Raw genomic sequence first — 19541 nt, forward strand, 5'->3', positions numbered from 1 at the left:
AAGTACACATTCACACATTTTAATTCTCAATGCACAATGATGGAATGCTGGTAGAAAACTATCAGAATTAGAGATTTTCTTCTCATTTTCCCCATGCCCCACCATTCCTCCTATCCCTAAATTTCTGTGATTGTGGATAAAATTCTTTCCCTTGCTCTTTGACTGAATCTTTAATTCTTATTTGGTTTTTTTACTTCTCTTTTTTTTTTCCTTATCAGGATGACTGTCTTTTAAAGGTATGGTATAATGTAGAAAACTGGCGGACAGCTGTTACCTCTCCGGATAAAAGTTCAGAAAAAGAATCCCAAGGAGAAATGGACTTTTCCTTTGTGTATCTGGCCCATCCTCGAGCTGTAAATGGATTTTCCTGGCGTAAAACAAGCAAATACATGCCTAGGTCAGCAATTTTGTCCTTTTATCTGTGTATTAAGAGAATGTCATTTTGACATTGACTGCTCTTCTTACTTTAAGAATTTATAGCTGTAGGACTTTTGCCTAGGAAGATTTTAGTAATATTAGGTAGTCCTTGGCCTACAGATGTCTAGCCGTGGGTCAGCTATGATCGACACTTCAGAGGAAAGCCATGTGAAAGGATGCTTTACCTCCATCTTAGATGCCTTTAAGTGGCAGAGTTGTACGTCTTTCCTTCTTTGTGTTAAGTGTCCTATTCTTTTGTCTCTTAGTCATTCCCCATATTGTCATTTGCGTGGAATTTTTCATATTTCACTCCCTCATCTGGTATCTTCTCTGTGTATGTCTTCTGGTTTCCTTTTTGTTTTTAACTGCTTTATTGAGAGGATATACTGTGAGGTCTAAAACATTGCTCTAACTGTATTCAGCATTTTTGTGGAGAAGAGAGTGTGGTAATAGATTACTCTGCCCTGAACTAGGTATTATTTTAACCTATACATGCATACTCTAGCACACCTGTCAGTACTTCCTTTCTTTCCTGTGACCCTTGCAAGACCTAATATCCCATTGGATTTTTGCCTGTACTTAGTAAGCACAGAGACCTGTTTCTTAACTGAAGGTAGAAATTGCTTTTTGTTTCATGACCATTTTCAGTTTGGCCACATCATGGAGCAGTACAGTTTTTCCCTTAAACACTGATCTTTGGTAGGATACCTGGGTCATTTGTTGACTTTAGTTTTATTCTTTTGAGCCAGCAGAGTATATCCAAATTTTTAAAAATGTGTATTAAGACTGATTTTTAAAGAATAGTTTAAGGTTCATAGCAATAGTTGAGGACAAGGTAGAGAGATTTCCCACATATCCCTTGCGCTCACACATGCATAGATAGCCTCCCCCAGAGTGATATATTTGTTATAATTGAGGAACCTGCATCAACACATTATCACCTGAAAGTCCATAGTTTCGATTATGATTTGCTCTTGGCATTGTATACTGTGTGGGTTTAGACATGAGGGAGGGAAAGAGAGGGAGAAACAGGATTGAGAAAGGGAAGGAGTAGGGCCCTAGCATGTGGGGAGAGGTCAAAATGGAGAATGGCCTTTAAGCCTGAGAAGCAAAGCACTGCGGGTAGAGCACAGAGGGAGAGAGGCTCAGAAAGTGAATGGAAAGGGAAAAAAGTCTGGAGAGTAGCGGGGGTGGGGGTTGGGGGGGGATATGGGAGAGGTGAGAGAGCAGAGGAGGGAAGCTGAAGGGGAGAGATACCCATGCAAAACATGCTGGTTTTTCCTTTCTTCCCTTTGTTAAAGACCTTTTTTTTTTTAATCAGACAGCTCTGTTTAACAAAGTGACTACTACAGAATATTTTGATTTCCTTTTTATTTTTAACTTACTGAGTTACTTGATAAAAGCCTTTTACTGATCTTTTAAAAATCTGATATGTTTGAATATGTGTCTGCTACAGGATATTGTGACTTCTTTTTCTTTCTTTCTTTCTTTCTTTCTTTCTTTCTTTCTTTCTTTCTTTCTTTCTTTTTTTTTTAATGAGTTACCCAATAAAAGGTACTCTTTGTTGATGGGGGTTCAACGTTTGAGCTCTTGATGCTTATCAGGTTTATTAATATGTATGTAATTGATCTTGCTCTTATTTTGTGACTGGAAAGACAGTGAAAGTGGAAAGATTTCATTAAACTTCATTAGAAGTCAATAATAGGGAAGGAGGTGGCTGGTAATTATTTCATCGTGATTTTTCTATTCATGTAGTCACTGCTTTTTGCAAATGTTAAGCAAGGAGAGAATAAGTATACTAAATAGTGTAGTTTGTCACTGACTAGTGCATGTGTAGCTTTATAGAAAGCAAAAATGAAGCATTATGAAGGAATCTGAATGGTAACCATCCACTGAATAAATCAGAACATTCTAAAAGAAGTTGTAGGTTTTTTTCTTGTTTATTGACTGAAAGATTATGGCATTGTTTCAGTCTTTGTTCTTTGGCTGTATGGAGAATCTTAGGTTCCTAAAACAAGAACTACCAAATTCTAGGCAGAAAAGAAATAGGTTAGCAGGCATTTGCTGTGATGAAATAAAATACCCACTCAATTTTAATGGTTTTTACTAAATACATTGCATAAATGTGTATTGACATTTTTTTCATCAGTACCTTTGTTGTGTGCATTTAATGAATTACAGAAACACTACAGAATGTTATACTGTCTGAGATTTATATTTTTGCCTCTAAAATTTTCTTATTCCTCAGGGCTTCTGTATGTAATGTATTGTTGACTTGCTGCAAAGATAATGTATGTCGTCTTTGGGTAGAGACATTTTTACCAAATGATTGTTTGCTCTATGGAGGTGACTGCAACCATTGGGCCGAACCAATTAATTTAACAAATAACTTCAAAAGAAATGTTTCCAGTAAGGAACGAGCTCAAAATACTTTAGATGTAAGTGCTTTTGTTAGGTGTTATTTCCTACAAGTGTTAAAACCTTTTGTAATTTGCCTTTTTTGTAACATCCATCCTAATTAATATTTAAAGTCTATGGTTAGTTATGAAAAAATATGTACGTTAGGAAAACAGTTCTCAGAAAACTTTCTATTTTATTTGGTTTAAAAAATATGCCTAAGTATTTAAGAGCATTAAACTACTTATAATTATGAAGTTTATCTTAGGTTAACTGATGATAACAAAAGGAAGATTACACTTAGCTAAAATAACAAATGAAAATCTGAGAATGCAAAGATTTGGCTGTAAAAATAGTTTATATTTTTACTTTGTTTAGAGATTGGGGTGTTTTGTCCTGACATAATTATAGGAATGATTGGAATGGTTTATCAGATTCTGTTCTGTATATGTTACCTTTTTTTTATATAAGATTTTTATTTATTTGAGAGAGAGAGAGAAAAAGAGAGCACAAGCAAGGGGAAAGGCAGAGGGAGAAGCAGGCTCTCTACCAAACAAAGAGCCTGACGTGGGACTCGATTCCAGGTACCTGGGATCATGACATGAGCTGAAGGCAGATGCCTAACCTACTGAGCCACCCAGGCACCCCTATATTTCTCATCTTTAGAACCTCCCAGAACTTTAAGTTGTTTTTTTTTGGTGGGTTTTTGTTTTGTTTTTAGAGAACAAGAAAGTATGATGGGGCAGGGTGCAGAGGGAGAGCAAGAGCAAGAGCAAGAATCCTAAGCAGGCTCCACGCCCACTGTGGAGCCCGACCAGGGGCGTGATCTCATGACCCTGAGATAATGACCTGAGCTGAAATCAAGTGTGACACTCATCTGACTTAGCCACCCAGGTGCCCTTGAAGTATTTATTTTACTGATTAGTATAGAAAGTAAAAGTAAATTTTTCATATATAAATTAGTTGAACATACACTAGTAATACAGATTCTTATTTTCTTGATATGGAAATCAGAAGGTGATTTGTCTTTGAATGCTTTGTATAATTATGGAAAAACTATTTGTCAAATTTGGAGAGTATTCTCAGGGCTCAGAATATAAGTAAATATATATTGCCTAGAGACTTAACAACTGATAGAATGGTTATGTGTAATAACAGCTGAAAGAGGTCTTACCTAGGAATGAAGACTCTCATTCTATGCTTAGGTGACCTTGCATTCTGTAGAAACTGTTTTATCAGATGAAAAATGAGAATAAATAAATATCAGCACTCTGCCTTACGAGTCAAATGAAGTGATCTCTGAAAAAGCTTAGCAAGTCAGCCATGCACTTGAAATATCATCGTAATGTATGAGGGCATATTGTTCAGTGCTTTATGGTCATAGGGAATAAATTGGACACAAAGGGAATAGTATTCATAGAGACATCATTATCCACAGATACACTGCTGTGAACTTCTGTTTTAGAAAATTACTTACCAGAAAAATAAACCAAATAAAAATTGCAAAATATTTGTGATGGTTTTAAAAAGTTAGGCAGTTGAGTTCTAAGCTTATTTTTCAGATTTCAAATTTGCTGCACAAAAGTACTGAAAGATGTTTGTACACATAATCTCTTCTGAAATAAAGTATATTTGAAATAAGTCAGTAAGAGTACACTTACCATGATGAGTACTGTGTAATGTGTAGAATTGTGGAATCACTATACTGTATACCTCAAACTAATGTAATGCTGTTAATTATACTGGAATTAAAAATTAGTTAAAATGGAGAAATGAAGTAGAGAATAATGTCTAATAATCATTTTGTAACCCATACATATGTATATGCTTATGACATTGTGGCCACTAGTTTTACTTTGTTTTTACTGGTATAGGTAAATCTGAGACATTTTCGCAGAGGTCGGAGGAGATCACTTCCCGTCGTAGCGCATACTGGATACCTGCCACACCAGCAGGACCCTCATCATGTCCACAGAAATGCTCCGCTGCATGCCAACGCACTTTGCCACTTTCATATTGCTGCCAGCATCAACCCAGCCACGGGTAATAGAACGCTGTTCAACAACTGTTCTTGAACTTGAGTAATTAATTTTATAACAAAGACATTTTACTTCTAGTTTTGAATAAGTAAGAAAAGTTGCTTATCTAACTTTTTATTATAGCCAGCTCACTAATTACGTAAAAATGGGGTTTTGCTTACTTGTTTGCTTTTTAAAGCTATGATTTGGTTTGTGATTAAGATCTTAATAAGTCATTGAGATTCTTCATTAGTTTATTCAGAAGTTGCGATTTGAGCTAAAACTTAACAGGTTAACACCGTAGAATAGTATTTTGTAACTACTGTATAGTTGTTAAAATAAAATCATCGTGTAGGGATGCCTGGGTGACTCACTCAGTTAAGCATCTGCCTTTGACTCAGGTCATGATCCCAGGGTTCTAGGATGGAGTCCCAGTCGGGCTCCCTGCTCAGTGAGGAGCCTGCTTCTCCCTCTGTCTGCCTCTCCCCCTGATTGGGCTCTCTCTCTCTCTGGCAAATAAATAAATAAAATCTTAAAAAAATAAAACAAAACAATAAAACATGTCTAATGCTTAGTCTTAGGTGATCTTCCAGAAGTAGGACAGAAATATGTAGAAGTTATAACTGAAAGAGTTAAGAAACTTACCTCAGTAGTCAAGTATGTACTATTAGATTTTTAAAAATCTAGAATATCTGGATCTATCTATGAATTTGAAGATTTAAAGTGCTCATCTTTCAGTAAATGTTTTCTGTGAGTTTAAAAAGCAGCTGGTCGAAGTTGGAGCATTTGAAGAGGAACCTTAGCATGTTACTGGGAAGAGATTAAAAACAGTATTTGCACATAATAAATACCATCTGTACAGAAAGTGGAAAGTGAAAGCCTCTTTTACCTCTGCCCCACCCTAGTCCTTCTCCTCTGTAGATAACCACTATTTAATTTTTGCATATTTTGGAGATATTCTTATGCATGGAGTAGCATAATCTATTTTCTTTTATTTAAATATTCCATCTCTTTATTTTTTAATTTTTTTATTATTTAAGTTCAGTTGATTAACTAGAGTGTATTATTAGTTTCAGAGGTAGAGTTCAGCAATTAATCAGTCTCATATAATACTCAGTTCTCATTACATCAAGTGTCCTCCTTAATATCCATCACCCAGTTATCCCATCCCCCAACTCTTCTCCCTTCTAGCAACCCTCAGTTTGTTTTCCTGTGGTTAAGAGTCTCTTATGGTTTGTCCCCCTGGATTTGCAGTACTACTACATTCCTTAAGGAAATATAGCAATAATGTGGTTCGTTAGTTACCTAAATCAAAGAGAGAAATGTTCTGGTAAGTTAAGGGGAGAGATACTTGCACTAAGAATAGAGTATTTGCCGATTTTCTTAGCTTTTATTTGGTTAACAAGAGTCCCAACTCTAAAAGAATCCATGAGCCAAGAAAATAAAAGGACGATATTGAATTATTTTTAGTAAAACTTTTTATATAGGCTTGGGAAATACCCTTACCTTTGTCAAAAAACATATATTGGCAGTGCTTATAATACCCAAAGGCAGCTCTGAGTCTACTGGAGTTGTTGTGAAAGTCTTTTTGAATAAAGGACAACATTTTGAGAATAGAGAAAGCTTGGATTCTTACCTTTAATGGAAAAGGCTGAGGGGTTACAGAAAAATAAGCCCTGAGTTCCAATGTAGCATCTCCTTGACAACTTTCCAATAAGGAAAACTCTAAAACCTTTCTTTAGGTATTAAGACTTTAGGGTAAATCCATATATGTAGAATGAATCAAAGCAGAATAATACAATAAGCAGCTAGATTAGACACTATGGAGATCTCCTTTCCCTAAGTTAGACCTTTGGAATGACCTTTCTGGATGCTGTGTTTCTTGTTCAAGGCCAAACTTTCAGATAGAGCTTCACTTATTTGCCCATCAATAGAAATAGAGGAGGGCATAACAAATAGCATGGAGGACATGGGGACTTAGAGTGGAGAAGGGAGTTGGGGGAAATTGGAAGGGGAGGTGAACCATGAGAGACTATGGACTCTGAAAAACAATCTGAGGGTTTTGAAGGGACGGGGGGTGGGAGGTTGGGGTACCAGGTGGTGGGTATTATAGAGGGCACGGATTGCATGGAGCACGGGGTGTGGTGCAAAAATAATGAATACTGTTATGCTGGAAATAAAAAAAAAAAAAAAAAAAAAGAAATAGAGGAGGGGAGCTTGTAAGAACATCTTCTTCTAATTATAATTCTTATACCCTTTCCCTGAAGATCTGTCATAAAAAAATGGCTTCAATAAAGTTCTTTGAGGTCAGGAGATAGGAGAAATATAAGGTCCCTTTTACAGAGAGTGCTGCTGTTGAAAGCCTGCATTAACCTGGCCTCTCCTTGTGTATTTAACACCTAGGCGTTTGGTCTCATAGAGGCATTGCTGATTTTTTTGTGTTGATTGTAACTTGAAAATCAGAAAATCATACTGAATAGGATTCTTGAGGACACTCTTTGTTTCCCTGGCACTAATGTATATCCACCTAGGCATAATAGGATTGGCAATACAGTCCCTCAAGACTTTTCCTGAGTGTTTGGTCTGTGCCAAATAGCAACTAGAGATAGTGGTAGGAACTGAAGGTATAGTATTGGAAACCAGTGTGATCCTTGCTCTTCTGAAGCCTGTCATTAAAAAAGGGATAGATAAATACAAATCAAATAATGTAGTAATGAATGTGCATTTATAAACAGAGCTCTTGGGTTGGATTGGATATATCTATCAACTCTTAGAACTTGCCTTCAACAGAAGGGGTAGGAGAAAGGTTCTTTTATCCTTTCCTTTATAATTCATCTCCTATAATACTGTTTTTCACTGGTATCTAACAATTGATACACTGTTTGAACAGGTAATTAAGTCAAATTATTTTTCTTCTCCTTTAAAAACATCAGTAAATTTGTGGAAAATAGTTTCCTTCTCTGAATCCATTTTAGCCTTTACTGTTCTGCAGATTCCAGCATGATCTAGTTTCTATTTGATTTAATATGATAGATAAACTTTTCTTCACCTCTCTATTAATCAGGGATTATCATTTGTCACAATTTACTCTGAATTTGTACTTCAGTATACTTAATTCAGCAATTAAGTGAAAAATAATACCAAGAAAGAATTTTTTTTAACCTGGTTTTGTCTTGAATGCCTTCCTTGAATGTAAGATGGGGATCTCAGTTTCTGCTTTCCAATGTGAATCTTGATGCTAATAAATTGGCATTATCTAGCTTAAAGTTAGGTAGATCATTTAAAAACTTAAGTTAAAAAGTTGTTAAAATTGAGATAAATGAGGGGCACCTGAGTGGCCCAGTTTGTTAAGCCTTTGCCTTTGCCTCAGGTCATGATCTCAGGGTCCTGTGATTGAACCCTGCATTGGGCTCTCTGCTCAACAAGGAGCCTGCTTCTTTCTCTCTTTCTGCCTGCCTACTTATGATCTCTCTGTCAAATAAGTAAATAAAATCTTTTTTTTAAAAAAAATTGAGATAAATAAGCCACTTATTCCTTTGACATATCGATGGCATTTTTCTTAGAGAAATTTTTAAGGAAACTTTCCTCTTAACATGTCTACAGATTATAGATTTCTTCTTCTTTTTTTTTTTTTTTTGGAAGATTTTATTTATTTATTTGTCAGAGAGAGAGAACACAAGCTGGGGAAGCAGTGGGCAGAGGGAGGAGCTGGCAACCCACTGAGCAAGGAGCCCAATACAGGACTCAATGCTAGGACCCTGGAATCATGACCTGAGCCAAAGGCAGAGGCTTAACCGACTGAGCCACCCAGGCATCCCTATAGATTTATCTCTTAATGAGAATATTTTTTGAACTAAAGAAAATACCTGTATGTATATATAAATATTATCTGTGACCTGAAATATGTAATTGTTTTCCTTTATAATAGTTATGTTAAATCTACCATTTTTAAAGCTTATATCATTAATAATAATCATGGCAAACATTATTTTGGGAGTCTTATTTAAAATCTAGTACAGAGGTTTAAAGATAAGTGTAACATAGTAGAAATAGAAGATGTGAATGTTTTGTATGCTGGAATGATAAACATATAAATTGTGTGTATGTGTTTTGTTGTTGTTCTTTACAGACATTCCACTTCTTCCTTCTATCACATCTCTAAGTCTAAGTGAAAATGAGAAGAGTGGGCCTTTTGTGGTACATTGGCTGAACAATAAGGAGTTGCATTTTACTTTGTCCATGGAAGTCTTCTTACAGCAACTTAGAAAAAGTTTTGAGCAACCGTCTTCTGAAGCCAGTGTAGAAGACTCCAATCAGGCAGATGTAAAATCTGATGAAGGTAAAGCTTTAAGAAAGATAAAAAAATTGTCGTTTTGTTGACAATAGCTAAGATTTTTATAATGGAGTAATATAAGCTACTAGCCTCAGACATTCAAAATTGCAGTGAGTTAATACAACTTTGGAGTAGCTCAGCAAATAGTCCAATGTTGGTATTCCTGTTCCTGGTGGCTTTCTTTTATAGGATGATATAGGCTTGGGGTTCTCCATGCTTATGCTTCTGTTAGCCCCTAAGCCTTGCTACTTAAAGGACTATCTGTGGCCTAGTAACATTGACATTACTTATTAAAAATTAACTATGTATTGACGGAAACCTGGAAATTGGACACTGTAAATGTATTCCTTTAAAATAGTTTGAGTGTCATATCAGTTCTAAGTGCATATACCCAGAGCATCTCTAATGTAGCCAACTCAGGTTTTAAAAAATCCAATTATGAAGAGAATACAAATTACACTTGAATAATATATTGAATAATTCACCCCAGAATTATAGATTCCATTCTGCCTTCTTCATTGAGGAAATCTAAGGTCATCTGAGTAAATTATGGTACAGCAAGTTTAACTATTATTCTCTAGTCCAGTATTAGTCCTCTATCGTTAATCCACTGACTCAATCCTATAGGCCTTCTGACTGCTGAGTTAACTCCAGTGGCCTTATATCCCTGAAGCAGAGTTATTTTTAAAGGGGAGCCAATTTCTTGTTTATTTAAAAGTTACTATGTTTTTCATCTTGAATGCATTTACAAGGATCTTTCTTAACAGCTTGTATTTACTTGGTTCATGAATTCTTTTGCTTATAGAAATGGATGATGGTGTGGATGATCTGAAAATAAATCATGAAAAGAAGGAATTGAGCAGTGATAAAATGGTACCAAATTCAGCTTTTGTACCCTTACCATCAGCTGCCATCGATCATCAGATTGAAGTACTTCTGTCTGAATGGAGTAAAAATGCAGACATGCTATTCAGTATTCATCCCATGGATGGCTCTTTGCTAGTTTGGCATGTGGATTGGCTGGACGAATACCAGCCTGGTATGTTTCGTCAAGTCCAGGTACTATTATGATCTCAGGAGAGCTGCTTCTTATTAAATGTGGGTACTGTTTTGTGATACTTCTTCGTGCTATATCATATGTTCTGATATTTACTTTTTTAATTCTAGGTGTCCTTTGTTTCCAGAATTCCTGTAGCTTTTCCCACAGGTGATGCGAACTCTCTCTGTAAAAGCATAGTGATGTATGCCTGCACCAAGAATGTTGACTTGGCTATTCAGCAAGGCAAACAAAAACCTTCTAGCCTCACGCGGTCTACATCAATGCTTATCTCTTCCGGCCACAGTAAATCAACTAATAGTTTAAAATTAAGTATTTTCACTCCTAATGTTATGATGATATCGAAGCATGCTGATGGCTCTCTGAATCAGTGGCTGGTCAGTTTTGCTGAAGAATCTGCCTTTTCTACAGTTCTCAGTATTTCTCACAAATCTAGATATTGTGGTCATCGCTTTCATCTTAATGATTTAGCTTGCCATTCAGTATTACCATTATTGCTGACAACGTCACACCACAACGCACTAAGGACGCCTGATGTTGATAACCAAAAGCAACCTTGTGATCCTGTAAATACTGAAGAATGTTCTTTGGCACAACAGAATAAAAACAGCGTTGACGTGACATTTCAGGATCCCAATGCAGTTTATAGTGAGCTTATTCTTTGGAGGGTTGATCCGGTCGGGCCATTGTCTTTTTCTGGAGGTGTTTCTGAGCTTGCCCGGATTAATTCTCTACATGTTTCTGCATTTTCCAATGTGGCATGGCTCCCCACTCTTATACCCAGTTACTGTCTAGGTAAGCTTTCTGGTTTTATTTTAAGAAATTTAGATTTTCTGACATCGTTTCAGGGTAAAATTTTAAATGTTTGTGAATACTTTCTAGGTGCATACTGCAATTCTCCTAGTGCGTGCTTTGTAGCAAGTGATGGACAATATCTGAGATTATATGAAGCTGTTATTGATGCCAAGAAACTTCTGTATGAGCTTTCCAATCCTGAAATTTCTGTAAGTAAATGGCTTTTAAAAGTAAGTGTATAGTATGAGGTTTCTAGATACTTAATTTATACTTTTTAGGCATGTTCTAGAATTGTGACATATAGTTTGTGATAAATAGATGTATATTTTCTGGTTACTTTATTTTTTTCATATTTGCAATGTACCATTATAGCGATTCTCAGCTTCTTTAAAAAGAAACCATTTCTTTCATTCATTCCAAAAATAAGAGTCTAGTGTCACACAATATGTGTCTCTCTAATGCTTCTTTGCTCAGAGATAAATGAGGACCACTGGCAGAATAAATGTGAAAGTTATGTTGGTTTGTCTGCAGTTTTTTTCAAGGCAGTGGGAGCGGGAGTAACAGCAGTAGAATTTTAATCTTAACCCAGAAAGAAAAAGCTCTCAGCTTGTTTGCAGTACAATTAGGAGTCCTTCCATCATTGCAGAGCCTTTATCTTGTGACAGGTGGTACTTCTTCCTCTGCACAGCTAATAGCAACCACTGTCTGCACTGTCTTACCTCCACCAAGCTAGTATCTACATTTAAATATCCCTTGAGGTAACCTTGAGCCATACTGAGCTTCTTGATTAGGGGATTCAAGCCATCTCCTCAGCTACCAGTTAGTGTTTTTGTTAATGTGCTTGTTATCCAGCTGCACAGGTGTTAGTGGTCTTGCTCCCATCCTATCTTTCTCCTCAGTTTTTTTTTTTTTAAAGATTTTTAATTTATTTATTTGACAGAGAGAGATCACAGGTAGACAGAGAGGCAGGCAGAGAGAGAGAGAGGAGGAAGCGGGCTTCCTGCTGAGCAGAGAGCCCGATGCGGGACTCGATCCCAGGACCCTGAGATCATGACCTGAGCCGAAGGCAGCGGCTTAACCCACTGAGCCACCCAGGCGCCCCTCCTCAGTTATTTTTAATGTGTGGTTTTTCAGAATGCAAGATTTTTCAAAACACATATGACAGTGTTTTACTAGAAACACATATATTTATTGAGAGCCTTCTGTTTTTTCAGGTATTATTTAAGTGCTAGGAATTTAGATGTGAAGAAAACAGACAAAAATCTGAGATTACATTCTAGTGAAAGGGGTATAGGAAAAAAGGCAAAAATATATTAATAAATGTTATAGAGAGAAACCATGTTGCACAAGGGAATGCCAAGTAAGGTACTGGTCACAGAAAGGGTACCATTTGAGTAAGGACCTGCAGGAGATATGGATGTGGATATTTAGAGGAAGAATATTTTAGGAAGAGAAACAGCCAGGGTAAAAATCCTGAGGTCAAGGCATGTTTGCTATGTAAAGGAGTAACAAGGAGGACATTGTGGCTAGGGCAGAGTAGGTGAGGTGGGGAGTAGTCAGGGATAAAGTTAAAAAATTAGTCTAGCCAGATCTTACAAGCCCTTCTGGGTCTTTGTGGTAACTTTGGCTTTTACTGTGAATTACATAGAAACCATTGACAATGACCGATTGATATGATCTCACTTGGATTTTGAAAGGATCTCTCTGGGGTGCCTGGGTGGCTCAGTGGTTAAGCCTCTGCCTTCAGCTCAGGTCATGATCTCAGGGTCCTGGGATGGAGTCCTGCTTCTGGCTCTCTGCTCAGCGGGGAGCCTGCTTCCTCCTCTCTCTCTCTCTCTCTCTCTCTCTCTCTGCCTACTTGTGCTCTCTGTCAAATAAATAAATAAAATCTTCTAAAAAATTAAAAAAAAAAAAAAAGGATCTCTCTGGCTGCTGTATAAATCAGACATGGGGAGCAGAAGTGGCATCAGAGAGGCCAATGCAGGAGTCTTTACAGTAGTCTGGGAGAGAATCAAAGGGGCATAGAATGGTAGCAAGTGGTAGTGGTAAAGATGATCAAATTGGTTAAATCTCAATGTGATTTGAACATTGAATAGGCAGGATTAGACTGAATGTGGAGCTTGTATGAGAAAAAGAGAATGATGGCTCATGTTGATGAGCACAAGGAAGAATAGAATGACTTCTGAGTTGAGTTGAGAAGAGTGTCTAAGATGCTGATTCTGAGGAGCAGGTAGATTTGAGAGTCTGGTCTTGAACATGTTAATTTTGAGATAACTGTTTGACATCCGAGAGATATAGTATACTAGATGTAGTTTTAGAAGGAGGTCTGAGCTGAAGGTGTAAAATAACTAGTTGTCAGTATATGAATTTAAAGGTGTGAAGCTGATTGAGATCAAGGAAGGACAGTAGAAGTGATAGGATTGAACTCTGGGGCATCCCATTGTTGAAAGTATGGTGAATGTGGCATATAGTGGAAGCCAAGTGAGGACAGTTATTTCAGGAAAGGAGTGATCACTAGAATCAAATGCTACTCATAGATAAGTGTGATGAAGATCCAATTTAACAGTGTGACCTTGACTAGAGCAGTCAGGATATGCATAGCTTGGGAAACCCGCATACATTATAGCAACATGTTTCTTTAGTTCCATCTTTCTAACCTCAAAATTAATGCCTAGAAAACTTTGATGCTTAGAACATTTCTGTGACAATGAAGTCAATCTTTTACATTTATAGATGTAAAATGTTCTTCCCCCTTATCATGCATTACTTTTGTTCTTCTTTGCGTTGACTGACCCATAACTCTTACTCATTCCTCTGTAATGAATAGTAAGGTAAAATCCTAGAGTGTTTATAATGAAAGCAACTTGTGAATTTATTTAGCCCAACTTGAACTTGAATTTACCTACTGTGACTGAAATTTAATTAATTTATTAATTATTTTTTAATTTAATTGTTTAATAAAATGGTTTTTTTTTTAAACAGAAATATGTTGGAGAAGTGTTTAACATTGTAAGTCAACAGTCAACAGCCAGGCCAGGATGCATTATCGCATTAGATCCCATTACCAGACTTGTAAGTACTATTTTTCTGGCCACTCAGCCTTGGGAAATAACATATATGTCAACTTATGTTGGTCTTTATTTACATTCAGCAAGGCAGAAAAACCCAGCTGCTTCATGTTTTTCAAGAAGATTTCATTTTGAATAACCTTGAGAAGAAAGGTCTGGGAGAAGACAGAATATTATCTGATGCAGGTAAAGAATAGTTTTTTTAAATGTAATGAGAAATATTATGTGGAGTATATTAAACAATAAATAAAGATAAGTTGTTACAATGTTTCATATAACCTATGTGAACTTGAAATTTTCCTATTAGGTTTGTGATGTTATTTACCATATAAATACCCAGTAGTCTTTAATTCTTTTTTTTTTTTTTTTTTTAAGATTTTTATTTATTTACTTGAGAGAGAGGGAGAGCAGGAGAGAGAGAGCATGAACAGGGAGAGTGGTTGAGGGAGAGGGAGAAGGAGGGAGCCCAATACAGAACTCTATCCCAGGACCCTGAGTCCATGACCTGAGCCGAACGTAGACACCCAACTGACTAAGCCACCCAGTCATCCAGTTGTTTTGTATTCTTAAACCAGGAAAAAAAACATGAAAAAATTAAAGGAGTTTGTCAGTTATATTTTTTAAAAAGCAAAATAGAGATTTTTTATTAATAGCATATGAGTATGCTTTGCATAGATACAGTCCTGCACTAGCAGTTTGGATAATCTGGATACCTGACCTTTTAGAAATCTACAATTTAAAGCAGTAGCTTAAAGCTTCAAGTTGTAATTTAAAGACAAAGTGTTTTAATTAATACTTTTATAGTTAAGCATTTAAAAAAATTAACCTCCTCCACTAAAAATTAACTGCTATTTTGTATAGAGGAAAACAGAGCAAAATAAAGCTTAAACCTCATGGTCATTAGTTTTAATTATAGAGCCAAAGCAAACTGAGAAATTACTTTCCTTATAAATGAACCATACAGTTTTTGCCTGTTGCTTTTAAAAGTCTGTTATTAAGCCCCACATAATACTAATTTCATTAGGTATTTGTTCCAGGTTATTTTTCTTAGATATCTTGTACACTGTTTCTTAGTTCCATGTTTTTCTATTTTTCTTTTCCTTTAAGTTTGCACTGTTATGTCTAATGTCTAATTTCTTACCACTGTTTTCACTTAGTCATTTTCCCTGAGAATTCGTGAACTGTGCAAAACACAGTGCTTTGGTAAGCTCTGAATATAATAATGGAAAGATACTGCAAATGGAAAATAAAGATGTCAGGTACAAGATAAAGGGCTATTTATATCAACAAAATATTCTTTATTTTTCATTTTTTATATCGAAATATTAACATTAATATTGTTAACAACTCACGTCTCTTTGAGGTATTTTTTAAAGAAGTTACTCTCTTATGTTTTAGGTGGAGTTTTGTTGTGATCTTAAATCTATTCTAGCATTTTCTTTTCTAGGATTCTTCATTTTTTAATTTTTTTCTCCCTAAAAATGAATATTTTTCCTAGTATTTCTTAAAATATTCTGGAAATCCTTACTTTTACTAAAAAACTATTATCTTGATTATCAAAGTTTTCCAGAAAACACCCACAAAATATAACATGTTCATCTTACTTTGTTCTAGTATCAAGAACCGAAGAAATGCTTCACAGATAAATTTGTTATTAGGACAGTCTTTCTTGTTAGTAAAATTATCAGAAGTAGATTGATCTTTGATCTTTTTTCATTAGTCTTAATCCCTTATTCTTCCTCTTAACTCTTGGAATTTAAGTGTCTAACTCACCCAGAACCCATTACCAAGGTTACCTTTTCATTTAGTTTCTTTTTTTTTTTTTTTTTTAAAGAGTATACCAAGACTCCATGTTTTCATTTAGTTTCTTAACACAATATAACTTAAGATATTTGTGGTTATTTTTCTGATTTTTATATATTCTATGATTTATATGGTTTTTTACTTTTCTTTACATAATTTTGTACATAGTGAATATTAGTTTATAATTAAGAAAACTTGGATTAAAGTCCATCATTAAACCATGTTAAATTTTTTCCAGGCAATGAGTCACTGATTTTATATTTTAGATGCAGTTTTATTTTCAGCAGCTTGTGTACTGCTTAAATTATGCCCTTTTGACTAAGAAAAATTCTTAATGGGTGAATGATGAATATCTTTATTTTGGTTCTTAGATAAACTTTATTTTGGTTCTTAGATAAACTTAGATAAAGGTCATTCCATTATGGAAGTTATTTACTTAGAAATGTGTTTGGCAATACAATTTTAATCATGATATGTTGATTTACAGTATCTAAAAAAAAAAAATAAAATATCTGTCACATAGTTCCCACCTGTTCAGAAATTTCCTTGTGGTCTAACCTATGTGAATAACATGATAGTCATTACTATGATATGTGTCTGTTTTTAAGCCTGACAATTCAGAAGTGAAAAGTATAACATATATTTTAATTGTTAAAGTTTTAATTTAACACAAATTCACGTGATCAGAAAGTTGATTGCATTCTATAATGCTGCTTTGTATATAGAATTTAGGTAAGAGTTTTTTTTTTTAAATTTATCTACTTTAACTTGGCATAGTTAATAAGTTATCTCATTTATCCATGTTAATAGTGAAAAATATTAATACCAACAGGCAGCTCACCTAATGGATTTTCTGAGAAATTCTACCTAATTGTGATAGAGTGTACCCAAGACAATCGTTCATTGCTACACATGTGGAATTTACATTTACAGTCCATTCCTGTCTCATTGGGTGAGTCTTTTTTTTTTTTTTTGAAATATCTGGAGCTTTAAGTAGGCTTAAATGAATAAATTATGTATGAGTAGATAGTTCAGTACATTTTTAAAAATACATATTCTATTCTTTTCTTTTCTTTTCTTTCTTTCTTTTTTTTTAAAGATTATATTTATTTATTTGAGAGGGAGAAAGTACAAGTAGGCAGACCAGCAGGCAGAGGGAGAGTGAGAAGCAGACTCCCTCTGAGCAGGGAGCCCCATGCAGGGCTCAGTCCCAGGACCTCAGGATCACGACCTGAGCTGAAAGCAGCTGCTTAACGAACTGAGCCACCCAGGCCCCCTAAACCTATTCTTATTGAGTGAAAATAATTGTAGTTTTATTCAGTTAATGAATAAAGCAAATGGATTCTCTGATTTTCTTTCCATAAAGAAACCTATTAATATTTTTTATAAGGCTTTGGGATTATAAAATATAGCTGTTTTAATACTTACAGGGTTCCCCCCCTCCCGGTTTTTGGTTCTTTTCTTATGTTTTATAGATGAAAAAGTAGATACAAAAATATCTGAAGCGGTTTGGCAGCCAGAAGAACATTATTCTTCTTCTCCAGAGAAGATCGTATCTCCTTTTTCACAGAAGTATCAGGCTTGCAGAGCAAATCTCCAGAGTACTAGCAAGTTGACTCTGACTTCAGAAATGGTTTATAGCCAAGAGATGAATTTGCCAGAAGGAGTTGAAATAATAAGTGTTAAGCCATCAGCAGGTTAGTAAAGTTTGTGAAAAGAGACTAATCAAACTTGATAATCCATGAATATTTAAAGGTATTTAAAAAGGACACAACTTCTGTTTGTAAATCTACATGGAAGCAGAAATGGAAACACTATTTTAAGTATCCTACATTGAAAAGTTAAATTCTCATTATGTTTTCAGATTATTCTGACATTTGTCAGCCAGTTGTAATCTTAAGTATTGATTTCCAAGACAAATTTTCATGATGCCTTTATGAAGAAAAACCCAGAGTTTCCTGGGCAGAGATAGTAACGAGGTTGTGCCTTATTTGGCAACTTTGATAATATTGGTAGTAACTGCCTGGAACTGTGTCTTTAAAGGATTCTAAGTGCATGGGTCCTGATATATATTTATCATCTTTATCCTAGGGCATTAGTTCTCAAAATATGATCCCCAGACTGGCAGCATCAGCATCAGATCCCCATGTGGCACCTTGTTAGAAATAAAAATTCTTGGGCTACCCCTAGGATTTACTGAATCACAGACTCTGGGGTATACCTACCAGGCTGTTTTTAACAAGGGTCCCACATAACTCTGATTGCACAGAGTAGATCACAAACCACAGTTCTAGGGTATCAAGAAAACCAACACAAAATCTGTCTTTTGTCACTCAATTATTTGTTTTTTCTAGTCAGAGTGTGCATTTTTGTTTTTTTCTACTTCTCCTTCATTTTTTGGACTGATGACTTTGAGTGCTTTTCAGTGCCATGTTATCAGGTACTTAATCTTTTTTAATTGGTGAAATTGGCAGGACTTGGGGTATTAACAGTGTTCTGATAACTTTTAATTCTACATCCCTGTATATTTTACTAAAAGATGCACTAGTGCAAGGAAAGTTAAAATGTGAAAAAGAATGATGTTTTTGCATTGACACAATTTTAAGAGCTATTCCCTTAGCCAAACTGGAGTTCACTGCTGAACTCCAGTTAAAACTTTTTTTTTAATCAGGACTCTTTGCAAGGTAAGCTAGTCTCTTCAGCTCAGAGATCCCAATGAACAATGCCAATTGTGTCCTTCTGCAACACTGCTATACTCCTTGAGGAGTTTAAAAAAAAAAAAAATTGTTGAAATGCTTTCAAAGTACAATAAATGTCCTACATAACATTTATATCTTATAATTAGTAGTTTATATTTTATTATTTAGAACAGGGGTTGGCAGGCTATGGGCCATGTACCTGTTTTGTAAATATATTTGCTTGAATCTTGCCACACCTATGGTTGACTTTTGGGTATACCTATTTTTCCTCTAGACTGGCAGGGTGAGTAGTTGCAGCAGAAACTCTATAGCTAGCAAAGCCTAAAATAGTCACTACCGATGACTTGGGATGGTTTGGGAAATTAAGAGTATATAATTACAATAAGGACCCAAATGTTTTGTCCCACTTAGGAATCTTGTCAGCATCAGTAGTATCAAATACCCCTCAGTTATGGAGGGCCCATTTAGTACATAGGTAAGCATGTGCTATGCACAAAATGGTAAAAATACTGAAGAGGAGCCAATAAATGTTGACACAGTTTTATTTATTTATTTATTAAAGATTTTATTTATTTATTTGACAGAGAGAGATCACAAGTAGGCAGAGAGGCAGGCAGAGAGAGAGAGGAGGAAACAGGCTCCCTGCTGAGCAGAGAGCCCGATGCGGGACTCGATCCCAGATCATGACCTGAGCCGAAGGCAGCGGCTTAACCCACTGAGCCACCCAGGCGCCCGTTGACACGGTTTTAAAATGTACTGATATCTTTAAAATGCAATTTATAAGAATTGGATGATTACAAATTGGGAGAAAATAATACTTCTCAGAATCAGGACTAGAATTCAGGTTTTCTGATTCTGTTGTATTCTAGCTGTTTGGCATAAGGTACTACACACATTTGGTTAAGGGTCCTTACCTATAAAACGGAGAAGTTGAATTTACCTCAGAGTTCTCTT

At 35.6% G+C, this 19541-nt stretch overlaps 1 protein-coding gene across 8 annotated transcripts in view; it reads left to right on the top strand.

Annotated features, from left to right (window-relative positions):
• DMXL1 (Dmx like 1) overlaps nucleotides 1-19541 on the top strand; it is a 128794-nt gene that overhangs the window by 32987 nt on the left and 76266 nt on the right. For all 8 annotated transcript variants that reach the window (XM_032335423.1, XM_032335424.1, XM_032335417.1 and 5 more), the window contains 11 exons: nucleotides 219-397; nucleotides 2666-2855; nucleotides 4689-4857; nucleotides 8962-9171; nucleotides 9971-10224; nucleotides 10333-11017; nucleotides 11105-11226; nucleotides 14000-14089; nucleotides 14169-14271; nucleotides 16721-16840; nucleotides 17364-17585. In XM_032335423.1, coding sequence (XP_032191314.1) covers nucleotides 219-397; nucleotides 2666-2855; nucleotides 4689-4857; nucleotides 8962-9171; nucleotides 9971-10224; nucleotides 10333-11017; nucleotides 11105-11226; nucleotides 14000-14089; nucleotides 14169-14271; nucleotides 16721-16840; nucleotides 17364-17585 — 2344 coding nt within the window. The remainder of the gene's footprint in view (nucleotides 1-218; nucleotides 398-2665; nucleotides 2856-4688; nucleotides 4858-8961; nucleotides 9172-9970; nucleotides 10225-10332; nucleotides 11018-11104; nucleotides 11227-13999; nucleotides 14090-14168; nucleotides 14272-16720; nucleotides 16841-17363; nucleotides 17586-19541) is intronic.

The sequence above is a fragment of the Mustela erminea genome, chromosome 3 (assembly GCF_009829155.1).
Source record: "Mustela erminea isolate mMusErm1 chromosome 3, mMusErm1.Pri, whole genome shotgun sequence".
Lineage (NCBI taxonomy): Eukaryota > Metazoa > Chordata > Mammalia > Carnivora > Mustelidae > Mustela > Mustela erminea.